Genomic DNA, 20,829 nt, shown 5'->3' on the forward strand with positions numbered 1-20,829 from the left:
ATTTAATTCATTTTGTCACTTGCTCTTTCTTCATAACTGTGAAATTTGGCAATAGTGAGTAAAAAATATTTCTATAACCTTTTTTTTTTTCAGTGTGCATTAATCATGTAGTAGGCCTACTATATTAACTGAACAACCCATGTTATCTAAATTACCTGAAGTCTGGATTTCGGTTGTGTGTAAGGCCATAGAAGCCGGCAGACAGGGTCAGGAGCCATCTGGGAACGAAATTCCCATTTTTACACTCCAGATACGGAGCTGACCAGTGAATCTGAGTTTTGTCGGTAATATAACTTTCTCCGTTGCGCACAGACGCGTCAAAAGAAGCAAAATCTTGACTCAGCACTCGTTTTTGGAGACGGGTCTTCTTTTTATTTTTATGCTCGTGGTACCACTCTGTATCAGCCGTTCTGATTTTTAATATATGATCGGCAGTGCTGGATAAATCCTGGAGAATGATCTCTCCACCTGTCCGTGTGGCCTGAAGGTAAACAGGTGACCCTTCAGGAGGGGACTCGGTGCTCAAGGTGACAACTGCTCGATGGATCTTGATGTCTCCCTCCAGGATACTCCTGACCAGAGCGTGGTACCACTGCATATCGCGTCTGGGGCTGTGATGTCTGGACTTGTTCGGTTGTAGGATCATGTTGAGGAAGTTTGTGGCGTGAAGGACCGTGTCCAGGACGCTGCGCATGGAGTGACGCGCGTCTCCGCGAGTCCTTCCCCGCAGCACCTCCAGCTCATATCTCCTGGAGCAGTTGGCGTGTTTTAAGGTGGAGGAATCCCCCGTGTGCAGAAACGCAGACACCACTCTGGGTACCTGTTCCTTAATCTTCAGCGCTAAACCCGAATGGAGTTTCCGGAGGTGCGCTTGCTGATTGTTGTGCTTATTGGAAATGGGCAGCTTTGCTTTTAGGTCCCGATCATGTTCCACATAATTTGATCCTATAACAAATCCCACTTGCAAGAGTAACGATATCCGGAATATGGCCATATCCTTCGGTCCCGCTCTTTTACCTTACCAGCTTCAGATCACCAATTCTGATGCGAGAAATCACAGCTAAAATGAATCAAATCAGCACAGCATTTCCACCTGTGGATTTTTCACGCATTTCGGATACCCGATTTATGGCCAGAAGACAATTAATGCATCGATAATCCCTTTCCCCTCAGGCACATTGGCGTTGTTTGTGTAAGTGATGCTGACTCGGACTTGTATCTCCTTGTAGGAGCGCAGCAGATGTGCAGGATCCCCGACGCTCTCCTCCCAATATGATGCTGGACCACAACAGACGTGATCGAATAAGAGAGGGATCCTATTTATCGGAGGCAGGGAGTCCGCACTTCACACTTAGATGACAAACACACTTCGCCCTCTTTCACCCACTCCAGTCTTAAAGCATGAGAACGGTAGAAATAATTTGCTATAACACCAAGTGATGTCCGATTCGCGTAGGAATCATTCATTGAATCGGTTCTTTTAAACGAAGCATTTAAAACGATTCGCAAATCAGACTCGTTCGGTCAGATAACGTATCCAAACCACGGCTTACGAATCGGCTGCATTGAACTAAACTGGTCGAAAGAACCGTTTCGAAGATATGAGTCGGACTTCTCAACACTACTAACATCCCGTCTTCTTCATCACCTTATAGCAAGGATCCTCAAATCTGGCCCACAAGATCCACTTTCCTGCAGAGTTTAGCTAGCCCTAATCAAACACACCTGAGCGTGCTAATCAGTGTCTTTAGGATCATTAGAAAATCACAGGTAGGTGAGTTTGATCATGGTTGGAGCTAAACTCTGCAGCGCATTGGCCCTCCAGGACAAGATTTGAAGAACCCTGCCTTATAGGTTTGGGAAAGTGCCCTTGATTGGTGTATGGTCATTTCTGCTGTCAGTCATTTGACGGAGGGCGTGTTTGTAGAACTGAAGGAGCTATCCAGTGCTGAAAGGAGAAAAACATACATTGAAAAAAAAAAAAACCTACCTTAAAAACTACCATAAATCACATTAAGGTTTTGGTACAAGTAGACGTTCGATATGGACAGGAATACATTTATAACAGCTCTGCTGTAAACATAGGCTACTGCATAAACGTCAGCAGAGGAAAAAAAAACGGACCTTGTTCTTGTTTTCGTCTGCGCTATTTATTTATTTATTGTTGGTCTACGACAGAATTATAAGTATGACGGACGTTTTTCGCCGTTGTCGTGTCTCGCTGTTATTTCGTCTGGTTAAGACGCCCTCAGCTGTTCAAAACGTGCATTAAAATCCCTGCGTAACTTCGGCTTCATTCGGCTTCAGTTTTTAATTGTTGGTCGGTCTATGACTCGTGTCAGATGGACGTCTTTGGTAGCGTTGCGTCGTGTCTCCTGTTTTGTTCAGCGTCAAATCTGAAGGGCTTATTTATTTTATTTTATTTTATTTATTTTTCAGATGCCAGTTGAGTTAAATGGTGCTCGAGAACCCCATCTCTCTAGATTGTCCATCACGTTGCGTTCCGTCAGTTTGTTTCTGATACAGACAGTCACACAGAACGCGTTCTCGCGTTTTGTCTATGATTTTGTTTATTCTGGTCTGTGTAGAAATGCGTCAGACGGACGTCTTGGACTTTGGATGCGGGCACGCTTTTACTGAAAGCGTCGCGTCAAGTTTTAAACAGTTTCAAATCGCGTCTCCGCCACGCTGTGCACGAACGGCCCCTACCGCTGATTTAAATACTAATTTCAAGTCAATGCTGTGATAACCCATCAAGCATTCATACTTGAATTGAACAAAGCCTACACAAGCTGGACAGAGCTGTTTGCCTCGAGGAGACATCAAGTGCGAAGTAGGCCTACTGCTTGTCGCTAACTGAGGGAAATACTGCAGTGATGCGAACAGCACTGGATGAGTTCATGCGACTGCGTGAGGATGTGAATCATGGTGCAATATGAGTCATCACCGCACGAGCGCTTAATCCAGATATGTAAACAATGAGACGTTCAGTACTGAGTCTAAACGCGTGCGTCAGGGACGCAAATGACTCAAGCGTCTAAATAAACAAGGGGTATAGATAAATTAAATATAGTAGTTGCTGTAGAAGGTTCTGAGTCAAAAGTATGACTACACGTGCTTGTTTTCTGTGGCAGTGACCTAGTATTTTTGGTTTCAAACACCTAAATTGGGATATTATTATCCTCCAAAACAAAATTTGCAGTATCATCATATAAACACAAAATGTGCAGTATCATTGGAATACAGTAGCTCTTGAGTAATCAAGTGTTTTGTGTTTCATAATTTTTAATTTAGACAAAAACCTTTTTTTTTTTTTGTTATAGATATATTTTAAATGACAACTTGCTGCATAAGTGAGGAAGCACATTTCCACCGTGTGTGTGTGTGTGTGTGTGAATGATCTTTTATTTGATATGCTCTGGCTTCCAAAATTCAGCAGGAAGAAGTTTATTTGCCAGTGCATTAGGAAACTTTGTCTTTTCTTGAATTGGTTGTTTAACAAAAACTGTAATTTATTTCAGAAAATATTAATTATTCTGTATGTATGTTTAACTTAAATGTATATATATATATATATATATATATATATATATATATATATATATATATATATATATATATATATATATATATATGCAATTATTAATTTTATATTTGTTTATTTCCACATGTACACTCTAAAAAATTGTGGTCTGTTTTGCAAAAAAAAAAAAAATACAAAATTTTTTAAAAAGTTTTAATTTAATGTAACACTATAATTCTATATTCTATTTCTATTCTATCTACTTGTTTTCTTTTTAATTATTATAAGAAAATAATAATAATTGACCCTCTAACATTAGCTCTATCTATTCTGTTTCATTTCTATCTACTTTTTATTCTGTTTATTTATTATAAAAAATAAAATAAAATAAAAACTTGCTATGTGTTCTGCAATAGACTAACTGGGGCATGTCACAACACTTGCATATTTTTTGCTTGTATAGATTGCTTCTATTACCCTCATTTGTAAGTCACTTTGGATAAAAGTGTCTGCCAAATGATTAAAGGAAAACACCACAGTTTTTCCATATTCCACTATGTTCTTCCCTCAACTTCGATGAGTTGATATGTACCTCTCCCTTCGCAACTAGACATCTAGTTTTCCCCAAGAAAACTGGGGGGGAGGGGGTGGACTTCGACCTCATTGCAGTAATATCATCACTCCTGAAAACTCCTCCTCAACCTCTAACTTCAGTCAATACAACCAACGTGAGGAGTTTTCAGGGGTGATTTATATTACTGCACGAGGTCAAAGTTCTGCGAAGTGCTCTTCCGCCATACATTATAGTTATCTAGTGTTTGGTGGCTTCTAAATTTATCCCTGTTTGGATCCTAAAGAATGAATGGTGCTAAGCCAAATGCTAGCATAGTGGCGCCACACACTACAGTGATTGAATGCACACACTGAGATGGGAGAGGTACATATCATGTTGATGGAAGAACATAGTGGAATATGGAAAAAAGGGTGGTGTTTAAATGTAATGTACTTGGGTTTATGCACAAACAGACCTAGTATCAAAAAAATATTAAAGCTATCCCATGACTATCACTTTATTGTGAAGGGCTCACATTCTGTCAGTTTTTGCTTTTGGTCTTCATTGTCATGATTGTTTTTACAAACAAACAAATGGACAACCTCATCCTCTGCAGAGAGAAACTGCCACTCAGTCACACCAAAATGATGGACTTAATGGCATCGAGGATAGTGAAAATATAGAGTATTTTAATGGAACTCGGTCTTCATTACACTTTCCCGTTTAAATATTTTTGTTTTAATTTAAATGTTAATTAATGTTCAGTGTCAATTGTTATTTATTGTATTTTGCTAATAACGGTTGCTATATCACTGTATTTCCCCCCCCCCCTACAATTTCACGTCATTAAATAAAAGTACCCATTGAAACAACATGCTGTTGTTGTTTTTATAAAACAACTCCATAAGATATTGTAAAACCAGACAGAGGGGTAAAACAAATAGTACTGTAATAAATAATATTAATAAAACTAATATTAATGATATAAATATACTAATATTAATGAAAATAAACTCATTAAAAACATCATTAAGGATCTGTATAGCACATTCAAAGAATTGTTCTTTATGGAACCCTATAAAAAGGGTTTAACTAAAGAGTTCTTTTCACAGATTCTAGCCTTTTTTAAATAAATTATATCTAATTTTACAATTTCACCACCATGACAGTGTGACACTAAAAACCCTTGATTTAATTAATTGATTTAAACAGCTTTAGAGTTTAAATTATATTTGTTTACAATTAGCATTCTAGATATGTAAAATGTATATAGAATATAGCGTCTGAGATAATTGTCTCCTCGCTTGATACACTGTAAAATTGGTAACAAACAATTGTCACCTTCATTATTTAACAATTGTTGCATTAATTTTTAGGTTACCAATTTTCAGTGTTGATTTAAAGTTAAATTATTGCATTAACAATCTTATGGGACTGTTGTGTGACATGTTTTATAGAGGCAAAACTCTATGAATCATTCTTCCCCTCTGTTTCTTTGTCCTTTTTAAGAGTTTATAGAGTGTCATCAGTGTCAGGCAGGAGGCAGGAAGAAGACAGGTGAGACCAGGGGTGTCTGAGGTGTTTCAGACCCTTATAAACAACCTTACACTTTTTAATATTGAACAGTGTATACAATAATTTAGCATTGAACCATCTAGCCTTCTAAAATAAAATCTTGACAAACAGAGCCAGAGATTTTAGTCATTGTCTGTTCAGAAAGATAGGAGCAGTAATTGCATGACTGGAAAATAGCTGACCAAGATGGCCACTGAGTGAACTGATTTGCCTTAAAATGATTTGTAAAAATCATCAACTTTCTTATATTTTAGAACTCTCTAAAAGGTTTTGTTCTGGGAATGACTGATATCTGCTATCGTCAAATATTAGGTTTGTGTGCAAAAGCTATGTAGGAGAGTGTACTACAGTCATATTTGCAAATAGTGGCCATTTTATAGATGAGGATGTCTCAGCTTCTAAAGCAATCCTCAGTTAATTGATAATCTACAGTTTACATTGGTTATTCCATGCAAAAAGTTTCAATATTTACATTATCTTAATGTCATATGACAGTATTCTTGTGCTGCTGAGGTATATTCACCTTCCATTTACACCAGTGGCCAGGGTTATTACTTTTTATTCTGTTTTATTTTTTATTTTAATTTTTTCTAGATTACATTTTCTAAATTAAGTGAAGAAATTCCTTGTCGTAATTTGGGTATTAAGATTTACTTTATACTTCTAAAGCTTAATCTACACCTTGATTAATTTTACTTTGTTTTTTTAAAGTGATATGACATAAGTCTGTAATTCTTAATGTCCATTTTTTTATCCTTAGATTTCCCAATGATATGCTTGACATATATGTTTTCTTAGCAGAGACCACTAATAAACAGCCTATAGGGTGTCAAAATCACATTATAATTGCATTATGAGGGTGCATGTAAACACACTCATTGAGAAAACATGCCTCTTCCTACATTTTTGCAAAATTCCAAAAAAATAGATACAATTCACTTCTGTGTCCAACTGAAATATGAGTGAGTTCAGTGGTGACGTGTGGCCAAGTATAGTAACCCATACTCAGAATTTGTGCTCTGCATTTAACCCATCCAAGTGGACACACACACACAGTAGTGAACACACACACACACACACACACACACACACACTTGGAGCAGTGGGCAGCCATGTGCTGCAGCGCCCTGAGAGCAGTTAGAGAATCGGTGCCTTGCTCAAGGGTCTCACCTCTGTTGTGCTATTGAGGGTGAAAGAGAACGCTGGTTATTCACTACCCCCACTATTATAGCACATGATTTGTAATGTAATACATTTCAATGTTTTTATCATACAACCATATGAATGGCTTTCTGATGTGGTAAACTTAGTCGGTAGTTCACCTGGTACAGAATGCACTTGAACTGTGGAGTGCTCAGGAATGAGTCTCATAAAATAAGAGTCAAGTTAAAAACTTGTAGAAGCAAGCTATAATGGTATGGTTGGTTCAGCAAACATATTTTATTTTTCTGTTTGTTTTTGTTAAAACTAGCATTTAGGTTTAGGGTAGGGTTTAGTTTAGGTGCTGTGTTATTTTCAAACATGATAGAGCATTAACCTTTTCTCCAGACATTTCATTTTAGAACTGCGACGACACGAACAACAACCAACATAATATATCAAATTCATGTTTCTATTTAGATTGTAGTACCACGTTTAGCACTTTGAAAGTGTTGCAAAATGTGCATGAAGTAACGTATTATCAATTACTTTGTAATTGATGTTGCTTCAGTTTACATAAAAAATAAACATAATATAAAATATTTCAATAAAAATAATAAATTTTATCCTGTGTTAATAGACATTACTCACTTTACTGCTAAAAGGACCTGTTAAGAACATGCAACCTGAACATCACAGATCAACTTAAAAATACAGACTGTTTTATTTACATAAAAAGTACACTCAGTTCCTATGGACAGTCCGGGTCATGGCACCAACCTGAAGGCATCTTATTATTTGGAATAAAATATATCTGAGTACTCTGTTTTGAACTGTCCTTAGTAAAAGCATAGTTATCGTAAGCCATGCTTTTGTTTTCAATCATGATGACTTTTGGAATAACATCAGGCACAGTTGTTGTTTTCTTCCCAGCTTTGGTTGAACTGCAGGACAGTAGGGTCAGAAACACAGGGATGAAGATGATGCTGTGAGCCAAACCAAAAAGCATAACAAGGAACATGATCTTAAAGAAGATCCTGAAGATGTGATTCTTAGATGCTGCCAAAATGAGCACACCTATTATTGTTGAAGCAGCTCCTTGAAGCACCGGAAAGACCAGAGAAAACAATGCATCAATTGCCCGCTCATTGGCAGTCATTTTTTTACTCGAAACAAATGCATATGAAATATGTGCAGAGAAGTCAACAGTGAAGCCAATGCACACCACCAAGATGATCATTGAAATGGAATCTAGCTTGATGCCCCATAAAGCCATGAAACCAGTGACACCGGTGACGACTGAGCCGATGGAGAACGTGACCCACAGGGAACAGATCGGGTTTGGGATTAATAACAAGGCAATGACCAACATGACAGCTCTGGTAAAGCCCACATTCTTAATGGTGCCGGTAACTATGACCAAATATTGGTCCAAGTAGATGAACAATGGGTGGAACACTAGTTTAGCTGCACTACAGCTTTGAGCTGTGTTTCTGAGTTCACTGAACATCATTATCTCCATACTGGCATTAGAAATATCCAAAGTCTGGACAAAAAATCTTGAAGCACTGATGTTGCTTTCTGTGATATTAACATCAAGTTAAACTCTGGATAGAGCAGGAAGAAAGAGGATAAATTCTCAATGAAGATATTTTTGTTGTCTAGATTTAGGCTTTTGCTTTGACCAAATTGTAAGTATGGGTCTAACCAGGAGAAAGATAGATTTTGATTGACAAGTCAAGTTGTGGAGTTTTTCCATGCAGTGGTTTAGTTCAGATCTGCTGTTCTTATTCCAGTATGGAAACTCTTCTGTCACTACAACCATGATATTTGGACCATACCTGGAGAAGAATTTCCGATCATCATCATAATAATTTACGACATATGAATAATCAGCTGCCAAGTCCCTCATATCAATGCCCTGCTGTAAATGAAGACATCCATAAATGCCTCCAGCCAAATAACCCAAATACAAAAACATCACACTGACTTTGGTCCAGGGCTTGGACAGGAATGGACCATAATAGGATTTAAAGAAGTGTGCTATGGGCTGTTGTTTCTCAGCACCGGTTTCTTGATCATAGTCACCACCTACACAGCAGAGACTATATGCCGGGGATTTTCCTTCAGGAGTCTGTGTTGGGAGTTTGCAGCAGGTCAGCCAGTGTCTGTTAACCTGCTCTCTCCTGCCGTTTAGGGCTAGAACACTTTCAAAGAAGAGGATGTTATAAATGTAACAAAAAATAATGGATGTGCTGGTATACAAGCAGAAGGCCTGAACTGAGCGAAATTCACTCATGAGCCCCATGTAGAAGCCAAGTACATCAGTCAATGTAGTGATAGTTATAGACATGGCGGCTTCTTTGGAGATTTCAGCCATTCTCTTCTCCACTGGATCCGTTACTTTAGTCTGCTGCCAGTTGGAAATCATAATGAATATGTCATCAACACCAATGCCTGTAAGAAAAGATTACTGTTAGTAAACTAAATCTAAACAAGGGTTAAAAATATTTCAAATTAAATAATTGTTTAAGTTTTATATTAAACATTTAAAAAATATTTTTAGAACAGTTGTTTTAAATGTATACAATCATTTGCAACTAAACAACTGTTAGACAAAATGAATAACAAAGTCAGGTTTATGTGTAAAAAAATATATGCTAATGCCACAAGAAATGTTTTAGTAAAGGTCGTTAAGATTTGTTAAAGGGGTCATATGACATTGCTAAAAAGAACATTATTTTGTGCATTTGGTATATGCAATGTGTTTATGCGGTTTAAAAAAAAAACATTATTTTCCACATACTGTACATTATTGTTTCTCCTCTATGCCCCGCCTTTCTAAAACGGGTCGATTTTTACAAAGCTCATCATTCTGAAAAGCGAGGTGTGTTCTGATTGGCCAGCTATAGACAAAAACAATAAAACCCATTACAAACGGGAAATTTGTTGCATCCACTGGGGACATAAATACTGATTATAATGACTTATAATGCCTTTTTACGAGACATTTTGGATGCAACAAATGGCTTGTTGCGTATCACACCACATAATCATAAAACCATGTCTGCATTTGTGATTGGAGAAACGACAAACAACAAGCTCTACTCTACACTGCTCAAAACTCGAGTTTGAATCAACAGTGACTAATCCTTTACATATGAAACGTCTCGGTTAAGTACGTAACCCTCGTTCCCTGATGGAGGGAACGGAGACGTTATGTCGAACGACATATGGGGTCTCACTTGGGAGGCCAATCATCTCTCAGTTTAAGAGAAAACACCAATGAAAATTGGCTAGTGGATTTAACATACCTGAGCCACTCCCCGTGCCAACGGGTATAAATAGGGCGACAGGTGCATCCACTCATTAGGTTTTACGCTGAGGAGCCGAGAACGTGTCCCGGCAACAGCGACTGGTTCAAGGTTGTGGTATGGGGACATAACGTCTCCGTTCCCTCCATCAGGGAACGAGGGTTACGTACGTAACCGAGACGTCACTACGAGTTATGTCGAATGACATATGGGGTCCTATGGAAAATGCCACAACCCGAACACCGTCACAACCCTGTGGCGCTGCAATTGTCGACAAGCCCTGGCGTGCCACAAAAGCTACGCTTAAGGTCGTAACCTTCCCAAAGCCCCAGCGCAAATTCACTGACCTTGGTACTGAAGGGGCCAAAGAGAGAGCACATCGTTGCTGGAGAAGGCTACGCTGCTGTTCCGCCCACACAAAGTTAGTGGAAGGGATTTCAACCTTCGGAGAAAGATTGCTTCAAATCTTCCCTATTTGTTCTTACAGCTTGGCACGAAGATGGGGAAGCGAGCCTTAGAAAAAGGACGCTATGGAGACCACATCCTATCCGTAGGGAGGTGACATGTGGAGATACTGATATGGACTGGCCCGGGGGGCAGTACTGCATATGGAATGGGTCTCTGAGGCAGGCCCTACCTTAGAGTAGGGATGGAACACCTGCCAGAAGAGACTGACAGAGCAGGTCTGTCAAAGGAAGACACGGGTTTGCCAAGAGGGAAACCTTACCGTGGAAGAATACACATATGGGATTACCCATAGGGAATCAAGCCATATGAACACCTAGCCCAGTACAGGGGCTGACCGGAACTCCGGGCATGCTAACAACAGTACTGGGCCTGGCGACAGACTGCTCCGCCAAGTCTGACTGCCGAGGGTGCTGGAGGATGCTCGACCAGGGTACGCCAACCGGGGAACTCTACTGGGAGAAGAAATGCGCTCACATCCCCGTTTTAGGGGGAATGGCGCAGCAAGCATGACACCCAGCCAGCCCTTCCCGCCAATTACCTGTTACCCAACACACGGAAAGAAACTGGCTCTACACGGAGGTTGTAAAACCTTGCAAAGGTGTTGGGTGTCGCCCAGCCCACAGAAAGTAGGCCGGCCCGAACACAAGGCACTCTTCACTTACCGAAAATGCTTGGAGGTCCCCGACCCTTTTGATGGAAGTGAGCGCGACCAGGAGCGTATAGAGAGGTCCCATGAGGGAATCAGGGGTGTCCTAGGAGGATGTAACTTTCTGGCACCCCTCAGGAACCTAATGATCAGGTCGTGCCTCCCCAGGGACCGGCCGTCCACTGCATCGTGATGGGCTGCAATGGCAGCCACATACACTTTCAGGGTGGAGGGTGACAGCCCACGCTCCAACCTTTCTTGCAGGAAAGAAAGCATGACTCTGACCGGGCATCTCCGGGGGTCTTCTCGGTGAGAAGAACACCAATTCGTGAACATACTCCACTCCAGAGCATAGGCCTGCCTCGTAGAGGGGGCTCTAGCCTGAGTGATAGTGTCTACCACCGCTGAGAAGAGCGTGATTGGCTGTCCTCAGACAGGAAACAACCGCACCCAGAAGGACACGGACGAAATGGCATCTTGAAAAAGACGCAAATCGTCCGTGATTTGCTCTTTTAGAAACTGCTCTTTTAGGCAAAGCGCCCATGGGAATCGCCGTCACAAGGGCACCGCTGTAATGCGCCGTCACATCGACCAGGAACAGCTCTTGAACACACAGATGAAGGCTTTGTAGAGACTAAATACATCAACTACTCGGCTCCGAAGCAAAAATCTAATGAGTGGATGCACCTGTCGCCCTATTTATACCCGTTGGCACGGGGAGTGGCTCAGGTATGTTAAATCCACTAGCCAATTTTCATTGGCGTTTTCTCTTAAACTCAGAGATGATTGGCCTCCCAAGTGAGACCCCATATGTCGTTCGCCATAACTCGTAGTGACCGACAGATAGGGAAATGTACTTACAGACTGTATGTCAGAAGCGCCAGACTGTCCTTGCAAAGTTGGAACTGCCACACTTTATAGAAACAGACACCAGCATTGTAGGCTACTCTACCTTTGCAACTTTACAGATCTTCTTTATGCACCAAGAGCTTGTAAAACTCCAAAGAGAAAGGAAAAATGTAAATTGCTTCATATGACCCCTTTAACACTCCCCATGAGAGCTTCCTCTGTTTTATCTAAAATACATTAAAAAGAGTGAAATTTTGAAATATGATCACTATTTAAAATAACTATTTAAAATAAATAGTTTGTTAATTTAATGTAATTTTAAAATTGTAATTTATTCCTGTGATTATAAGCTGAATTTTTAACATCATTACTCCAGTCAATGTCACATGATACTATAGAAATCATTCTAATAACCTGACTTGAAAAGTAACACTTTTTATTATTATCAATGTTAAAGCAGTTGTGCTGCTTAATATTTATGCATCAACATTTATTTATTTATTGAGCATGGCAGCACACATTCCCTTTCACTTTTGTTGTATGGAAAAAGTAGTATGAATATTCTGCTAAACATCTAATTTTGTGTTACTCAAAAACAAAATAAGGACATTAACTAAAAATAGGATTTTGGATAAATTGTTTTATGCAATGCATAGAAATAAGCAAGGGTTTTCCACCAACAGATGCTTACCCAGAATGAGGAAAGGTGAATTAGCCACTGTTATTTCAAATGGCACTTGAAGAAAGAGCAGCAAGCCAAAGCTGGAGATCACAGCCAGACCCGCAGACAGAACTCCCATGAAAGAGACCCAGATCTTGTTCCTCACATTATCAAGCCTGAAATCAAATGAAATTTAAATCAAACCTTAAATAATTATCAGTCAAAAAGGCAGTTATTTTTTAATTATCGGAAGTCTATATACATGGCCTGAATCCACTAGTGAAACATAAACACAAACATACACACATACACATCCATATATAATATTGGGTTTGTCCACCTTTTGCTTTAATGATTAGTAGCACTTGAACTGACGTGAATACTTAACACTTTTCTTTATTTGAAATTATAAATTAAGTTTAGAAGATAAGTGTATATATAGTAAAAGTTTATGATCAGACATAATGATTGTTCAATATTTTATAAAAAATAGACTACACAAGAATTTTTATTTACTCTCAGATTATTCCCTGTAGTGTCTGAATATGTGTGATATCTGTTGCTTACCGCATACAAGATAACACCGAGAAGGAGATTGCAAGTGAGTAAGTTATTGAAAACAGAGGAATGCCATCTGTTGTGTGTTTCTCTATTTCCTCTTGTCTGGAGAGCGAGGTAAAATGAGACACCTGCAGATTGAAAAAGTTATAGATATATGCTACTTACAGTACATATGGAAATATGTATAATACAATGATTTTAAAGAACATTTGGTCTACAATATGCGGTAACACTTTAGAATACTGTTTCTTACTTACTACAACCCGAATTCCGGAAAAGTTGGGACGTTTTTTAAATTTTAATAAAATGAAAACTAAAGGAATTTCAAATCACATGGGCCAATATTTTATTCACAATAGAACATAGATAACGTAGCAAATGTTTAAACTGAGAAATTTTACACTTTTATCCACTTAATTAGCTCATTTAAAATTTAATGCCTGCTACAGGTCTCAAAAAAGTTGGCACGGGGGCAACAAATGGCTAAAAAAGCAAGCAGTTTTGAAAAGATTCAGCTGGGAGAACATCTAGTGATAAATTAAGTTAATTGATATCAGGTCTGTAACATGATTAGCTATAAAAGCTTTGTCTTAGAGAAGCAGAGTCTCTCAGAAGTAAAGATGGGCAGAGGCTCTCCAATCTGTGAAAGACTGCGTAAAAAAATTGTGGAAAACTTTAAAAACAATGTTCCTCAACGTCAAATTGCAAAGGCTTTGCAAATCTCATCATCTACAGTGCATAACATCATCAAAAGATTCAGAGAAACTGGAGAAATCTCTGTGCGCAAGGGACAAGGCCGGAGACCTTTATTGGATGCCCGTGGTCTTCGGGCTCTCAGACGACACTGCATCACTCATCGGCATGATTGTGTCAATGACATAACTAAATGGGCCCAGGAATACTTTCAGAAACCACTGTCGGTAAACACAATCCGCCGTGCCATCAGCAGCTGCCAACTAAAGCTCTATCATGCAAAAAGGAAGCCATATGTGAACATGGTCCAGAAGCGCCGTCGTGTCCTGTGGGCCAAGGCTCATTTAAAATGGACTATTTCAAAGTGGAATAGTGTTTTATGGTCAGACGAGTCCAAATTTGACATTCTTGTTGGAAATCACGGACGCCGTGTCCTCCGGGCTAAAGAGGAGGGAGACCTTCCAGCATGTTATCAGCGTTCAGTTCAAAAGCCAGCATCTCTGATGGTATGGGGGTACATAAGTGCATACGGTATGGGCAGCTTGCATGTTTTGGAAGGCTCTGTGAATGCTGAAAGGTATATAAAGGTTTTAGAGCAACATATGCTTCCCTCCAAACAACGTCTATTTCAGGGAAGGCCTTGTTTATTTCAGCAGGACAATGCAAAACCACATACTGCAGCTATAACAACAGCATGGCTTCGTCGTAGAAGAGTCCGGGTGCTAACCTGGCCTGCCTGCAGTCCAGATCTTTCACCTATAGAGAACATTTGGCGCATCATTAAACGAAAAATACGTCAAAGACGACCACGAACTCTTCAGCAGCTGGAAATCTATATAAGGCAAGAATGGGACCAAATTCCAACAGCAAAACTCCAGCAACTCATAGCCTCAATGCCCAGACGTCTTCAAACTGTTTTGAAAAGAAAAGGAGATGCTACACCATGGTAAACATGCCCCGTCCCAACTATTTTGAGACCTGTAGCAGAAATCAAAATTGAAATGAGCTCATTTTGTGCACAAAATGGTAAACTTTCTCAGTTTAAACATTTGCTATGTTATCTATGTTCTATTGTGAATAAAATATTGGCTCATGTGATTTGAAAGTCTTTTAGTTTTCATTTTATTAAAATTTAAAAAACGTCCCAACTTTTCCGGAATTCGGGTTGTACATTACTAATAAGGAATTATTGAAGAACTAAGAGGTGATTATTCATTAACACTTAACTCACTACTGTTAACTACTAAGGAAGATGTGTTAATTAATCAGTATGTAATATAATTTTATGATTATGTTAAGTAACAGTTAGCTAATCAATAACTAATGAATTATGTCATACCTCCTGAAGAACTACTATTAATTATCTACTAGTTAAGGTTCAAGAAAAATAACTATGAAGTAACTACTAATGAACAGTTTTACACAATTACATTGAATTGTGACCCTTTCATATAAATGTTATTAGCAATAGTAGTAGTAGTATGAAAATGCAATATTAATAAATGCAATACATTTTTATAGAGGTTTTGCCTATGTAGTAAATTGATTTGTGTGTGTGTTGTGTAAGAAATCAGCTTCCAATAGGAACCCCACCATGACTCCAGTGCCTTGCGATAACTTACCTTAGTTTTTATATTTTATATACAGTACTGTATGTGTGCCTCATCAGCATATACCACATTATCATTAATTCAGTTTCTTTATGTAAGGCAAAGCCAGAGGAAAAGTGAAAATACAGGTAACCAATTAGTAATTAATAAAGAATTATAAAATAATTCTGCAGGACTTATTTTGAACCTGAAACATTAGGCCTATTCTAAAGTGAAAATATTGGGAACCCATTAATAATTAATAAAGAATTATCAGATAATTCCTGAAGAATTACTTAGAATCTGAAACAATATTCTAAAGTGAAAACATAGGGAACCCATTAGTAATTAATAAAGAATTATCAAATAATTATGTAGGACTTATTTTGAACCTGAAACATTAGACCTATTCTAAAGTGGAAATGTTGGGAACCCATTAGTAATTAATAAAAAAATTATTAGATAATTCCTCAAGAATTACTTAGAATCTGAAACAGTATTCTAAAGTGAAAACATAGGGAACCCATTAGTAATTAATAATTAATTATCAAATAATTCTGAAGGACTTATTTTGAACGTGAAACATTAGGCCTATTCTAAAGTGGAAATGTTGAGAACCCATTAGTAATTAATAAAGAACTATTCAGCTGCAACGTGATCTCATGAGAATACATGTGTATTTTTATGTTAAATGTGGTTCTACCACACGTACATTTACTTACGTTTTCATGCACATAAAAACATACAACCTTCACGTATTTATAGCAGTAAAACGTAAAAATACGTTAGCAGCTAAAAAAACATAAATAATCTAACGTAAAGTGTGAATGTATATGAATTCCCTTTGTATATGAATGTGGCTTTAATGATTTAAATCTGTTGTATTTGTCATATCAATACATGCTTTTAGTGAATTTATTGAAAGCAGTTTACTCATCTACTTAATAGGAAATAACATTTCTGTGCATGCTGCAAACTCGTTTCGGGGATTACATAATGTTAAACGAGACTACACTTTGAAACCTTAAAATGAATACAATTTATGTAACATAGGGAACACAAAAGCACAGCATAAAATTACAAATCACATCCATTTTATTTGTTTGCTGTATTCCATATCTATAGAATCCAGATGTTTGCAAGGAACATATCCAAATTCAGCCCTTTATCAATCGATCTTCATCTTCATTCTCAGCAACAGCGACCGTCACAGTCAAACCCCGCGCTCATTATTATGATATGATTCGAAATGAATTTGAAAATAGTGCCAGTGCGCCACCCTCGAGAAACGTTACGACATGGTTTACGGCACTGATATCGAACTCTCATTGGTTCTCACCTTATTCGTCACAGATTGCAACATGCCGTCCCAGACAGCAAGCAGTTTCGGCCCAGATTTGGCCCACATTTGGCCCGCATGGATTTCACGTGGGCCGTTTCTGGGCCGAAACTGCTTGCTGTCTGGGCGTGTTTCAGTTGATAGACATTTGAAATCAGTACTGCGCCAGTGCGCCTTCACGGAGAGAAGATTCATAATTTCACGGATTAATAAATTAAATTCTGCTCTGTACCTTATAAAAACTATTACCTCCAGAGAGGACTGCGACCGGAACTCATTATCATTTGAACTACTTTTGGAACCACTTTTGATATTTTCGCAAAGAATAAATGATCAATGTTACGTTTGTTTGTCTGTTATTTGTTTATTTATAACAGTAACGTTATGTAGTTTTAAGAAATGGTTATGGGTAGGTTTAGGGGTAGGTGTAGGATTAACGTTAGTGGCTCAAAATAACGTTTTAATGTTAAATTTTTACTAAAATTGTGTTTTATTATGTTTTATTCTTTTTACATTCTGTATAAAATGGGTAGGTTAGGTTCGGGTGGGGTTTAGGGATCTTACATTTATCCAAAAAATTATAAAAAGGGAAAATATAAATAATAATAATAATAATAATCCGATACGCATTGAAAAGCAGCTTCATGAGCTTCTATGGATAACTGACTGGTCAGATGGTCAGAGAAAACGTTCTATCTGTACGTATTTGAGGTTGTTTTTACGTAAATTTAGTTACGTATTGAACCTGTAATTACGTCCAGATAATACGTAAATGACACTGTAAATACGTAAAGGCACATACGTATTGGACAGTATTAATTTACGTCTAAATATGTACGTTTTGATTGTGAGATCAGGCTGAATTATTAGATAATTCCTGAAGAATTACTTAGAATCTGAAACAGTATTCTAAAGTGAAAACAAAGGGAACCCATTAGTAATTAATAAAGAATTATCAGTTAATTTTGCAGGACTTACAGAATTCTAAAGTGAACATATTAGTAAATAATAATAAACTTTAACTAATTTAACAAACATTTCATAATCAAAAGTTAAACATTTAGAAGCAAACAAAATCCATATTTCATTTCCATTATAGGCTAATAAGTGGGCTGTAACAAAGTTTCTACTGTAGTAGTACTTTGTACTTTTACTCAAGTAATTTTGAAAATGAACATACCTACTTATAATTTTACTGGAGTAATATTTTATTGAGGGATCTGTACTTTTACTCAAGTACTTGATTTGTGGGACACAGCCTGATTATTATAGTGTTTTTTTTTGCGTATAACTGTTCAGTATTAGTTATTTCATAGTTATTTTTCTTGAACCTTAACTAGTAGATAATTAATAGTAGTTCTTCAGGAGGTATCACAGAATATATTAGTTACTGATTAGCTAACTGTTACTTAACACAGTCATAAAATTATATTACATACTGATTAATTAACACATCTTCCTTAATAGTTAACAGTAGTGAGTTAAGTGTTAATGAATAATCACCTCTTAGTTCTTCAATTATTCCTTATTAGTTATGTAGTAAGTAAGAAACAGTATTCTAAAGTGTTACCCAATATGCTTCCATGTATGAATCAGCCCTTTTATATGTCTACTTACCTTGAGACCTAATTTGATCCTCTTTTTGGATAGAACATTTTGGAACTGCTGAAGCCATTGAGAGGCTCCAGGTTTATCCTGCAAAAAGTAGAAAAGTCTGATGGAGCGTGCCTGCTGGATCACGCCTCCTCTTTCTTCAACACCTCCTACAGCAGAGCCAAGAAAAACATCTTTCTCTTTCCACTTATTTATTGGAAATGATACATTTATTAATTTATTATCAGTAATGTCCAGTATGGGATTTGAGACACAGTTCCCATTTTCTTTGGCACAAATATCTTTGAAGCGTATCTGAATTTGATTGACATCAAACTGATGTCACTGATTTCTTCACTGACACTGATTTCCTTAAACAGGGCATCTCTTAGAATGTTTCCTTCCACGATAGAAAATATAATCACTGCATAGTTTCCCTCAGCATAGAGTCTTTGACTTGAAAACAGTGAATTGTTACTTGGAAAAGTTTCTTTTAGGAAATGTCTGGCTTGCTTGGAAGGTCCGTTGATAGGTGTGAACTGATTCTCAACGTCATTGTCCTCGTGGCTTTTGAGAAAGTTCAGTCCTCCTCCCAGAGCAGCAGACACTATCAGAGGAATGACAAAAAAACAAACCGGATAAGAACCAACCAGATAGCCAAGTTTCTCAAAAAGCTTAGAAATAGGTTTCTCAATGCAGTCTGTACGATAACACGCCATAGTCTTCAAGGAAATGGGAAAACGGAGGCAAGTGAAATCTGACATGTTCTGAATGATGTTCTCATCTGTTCTATTTATTACTCCACACATTTGCTTAAACCCTGCCCAGAGGTGTGTTCATACAGTATAAGGAGGGTGATTTTGTAATAATTGTCCAGGTTTATGTGGATAAATACTGCCATTTTATGTTTATATTTCCTCAAAATAATTTTAACGACTCCAGGACTTTTGAACTTTGAGTGGAGAGTGGAAGTTTTTATGTTAAGAGTCAAATAGTCACAACAGTTATTCATTTACATCAGAAAAGGTTCAGTGTCTATAAGTAAATGCAATATGATGAGCGAAATTTCATGTGACTGATGTTATTCAGCCATCTGACTGGCTGATCATTACAAATATATGTTAAACTAATTAAAAAGAAAAGAAAAGAAAAGAGAGACTAGTGTGGGCTTACTTCCGCAAATACTTTTTGCAGGATGCAGACAACTAGAGTTCAAGAGTTTACTTTAGACATAACACTATAGAGACAAAAACATTTTGGTTGACAACCAAATTAAACAGGAATGTTGAACCTGGCTTCATCGAGTGTTCAGAATTCTGTTCTGGAAATGTATGCCAATAAGTGCAGATTTAATGTGATAATGTCCAATTTTGCATATTTAAACATAACATTTAACATACAAAAAAAAATGTTTGCAATTCTAAATGTAATCAATTCACCGGGGAAGTATGATATCTAATAAAAAATATTTTATAGTCAATCACATTTAGTCAAGTAACAGTTGGGTTAGGTATAAATGATTATACATGACATACGGTTACATTTTACATTCTATGTTTCAATGAACCATAAATAATTATTGCACATGCACACGTGGAACAGTCCTGAATATGGAAGTAAAATAATGACTTATGTCTTTGAAACAAAAAAGCATGCTGAATAGCACTATCTGAAAAAATAATGCATTGAATTAACAGTTCTTGCATTTTAATGCCTTGAATTTCCAGGGCTTGCATTGTTAGGTCCTGAAATGTAGTATAGTTGTTCGTTTAAGCTGTGAATATTTCAATTAAAAATATTTCACACACTTTTTCATAATAAAAAAATCAATAATTCATATTCACGTTCCAGAATTCACTTCCAAAATATTAAATCGGTTAAAAAATACGATGTATAATATTCAACAGGCAAATTTCGGTCCATTTTATTTCACTTTCCAAATTCGCTTCCACAAATTCAGTGGTTAAAATTCGGCAGATAATTCGCCCTTTCACATCCGGGAGCTGCAGGAATAGCAGTAGAGCACAGAGGCATGATATCTATCTACTGTCAGTCGCTCACCAGCAGGTGGTGCAAGCGGCTGTTAAATAAGGCCAAAGCAACAGGTGGATTAAGTAATACAGTTACAAAAACTGATCTGCAGAAATTAAGCAAGCGCTAAGTAGAAGTTTTGATTATCGGGGCATTTGGAAAAGCTGATTGTGCGTATGTTTATTTCAACCTCTTTTCTGTTACCAAGTAAGCAGCATTCGAAGGAGATTATTATGGTGTTTTACCCAACGCTGAATTACAGAACTAACATTACATCTAAGGAAGACATATATT

The 20,829-nt window shown here is 37.6% G+C and overlaps 1 protein-coding gene and 1 pseudogene across 1 annotated transcript in view; both read right to left on the reverse strand.

Annotated features, from left to right (window-relative positions):
• The window catches only part of LOC132124024 (probable G-protein coupled receptor 158), a 164,901-nt gene extending 163,625 nt beyond the window's left edge, over positions 1-1,276 (reverse strand). The window contains exon 1 of the mRNA XM_059534757.1: positions 156-1,276. Within this exon, the coding sequence (XP_059390740.1) occupies positions 156-994 (839 nt within the window). The 5' untranslated portion in view covers positions 995-1,276. The remainder of the gene's footprint in view (positions 1-155) is intronic.
• A 5,922-nt stretch (positions 1,277-7,198) lies between these two features.
• Positions 7,199-19,223, reverse strand: LOC132124061 (patched domain-containing protein 3-like; annotated as a pseudogene).
• Between the last annotated feature and the right edge of the window lie 1,606 nt (positions 19,224-20,829).

This window comes from Carassius carassius, chromosome 42 (assembly GCF_963082965.1).
Source record: "Carassius carassius chromosome 42, fCarCar2.1, whole genome shotgun sequence".
Taxonomy (NCBI): Eukaryota; Metazoa; Chordata; class Actinopteri; order Cypriniformes; family Cyprinidae; genus Carassius; species Carassius carassius.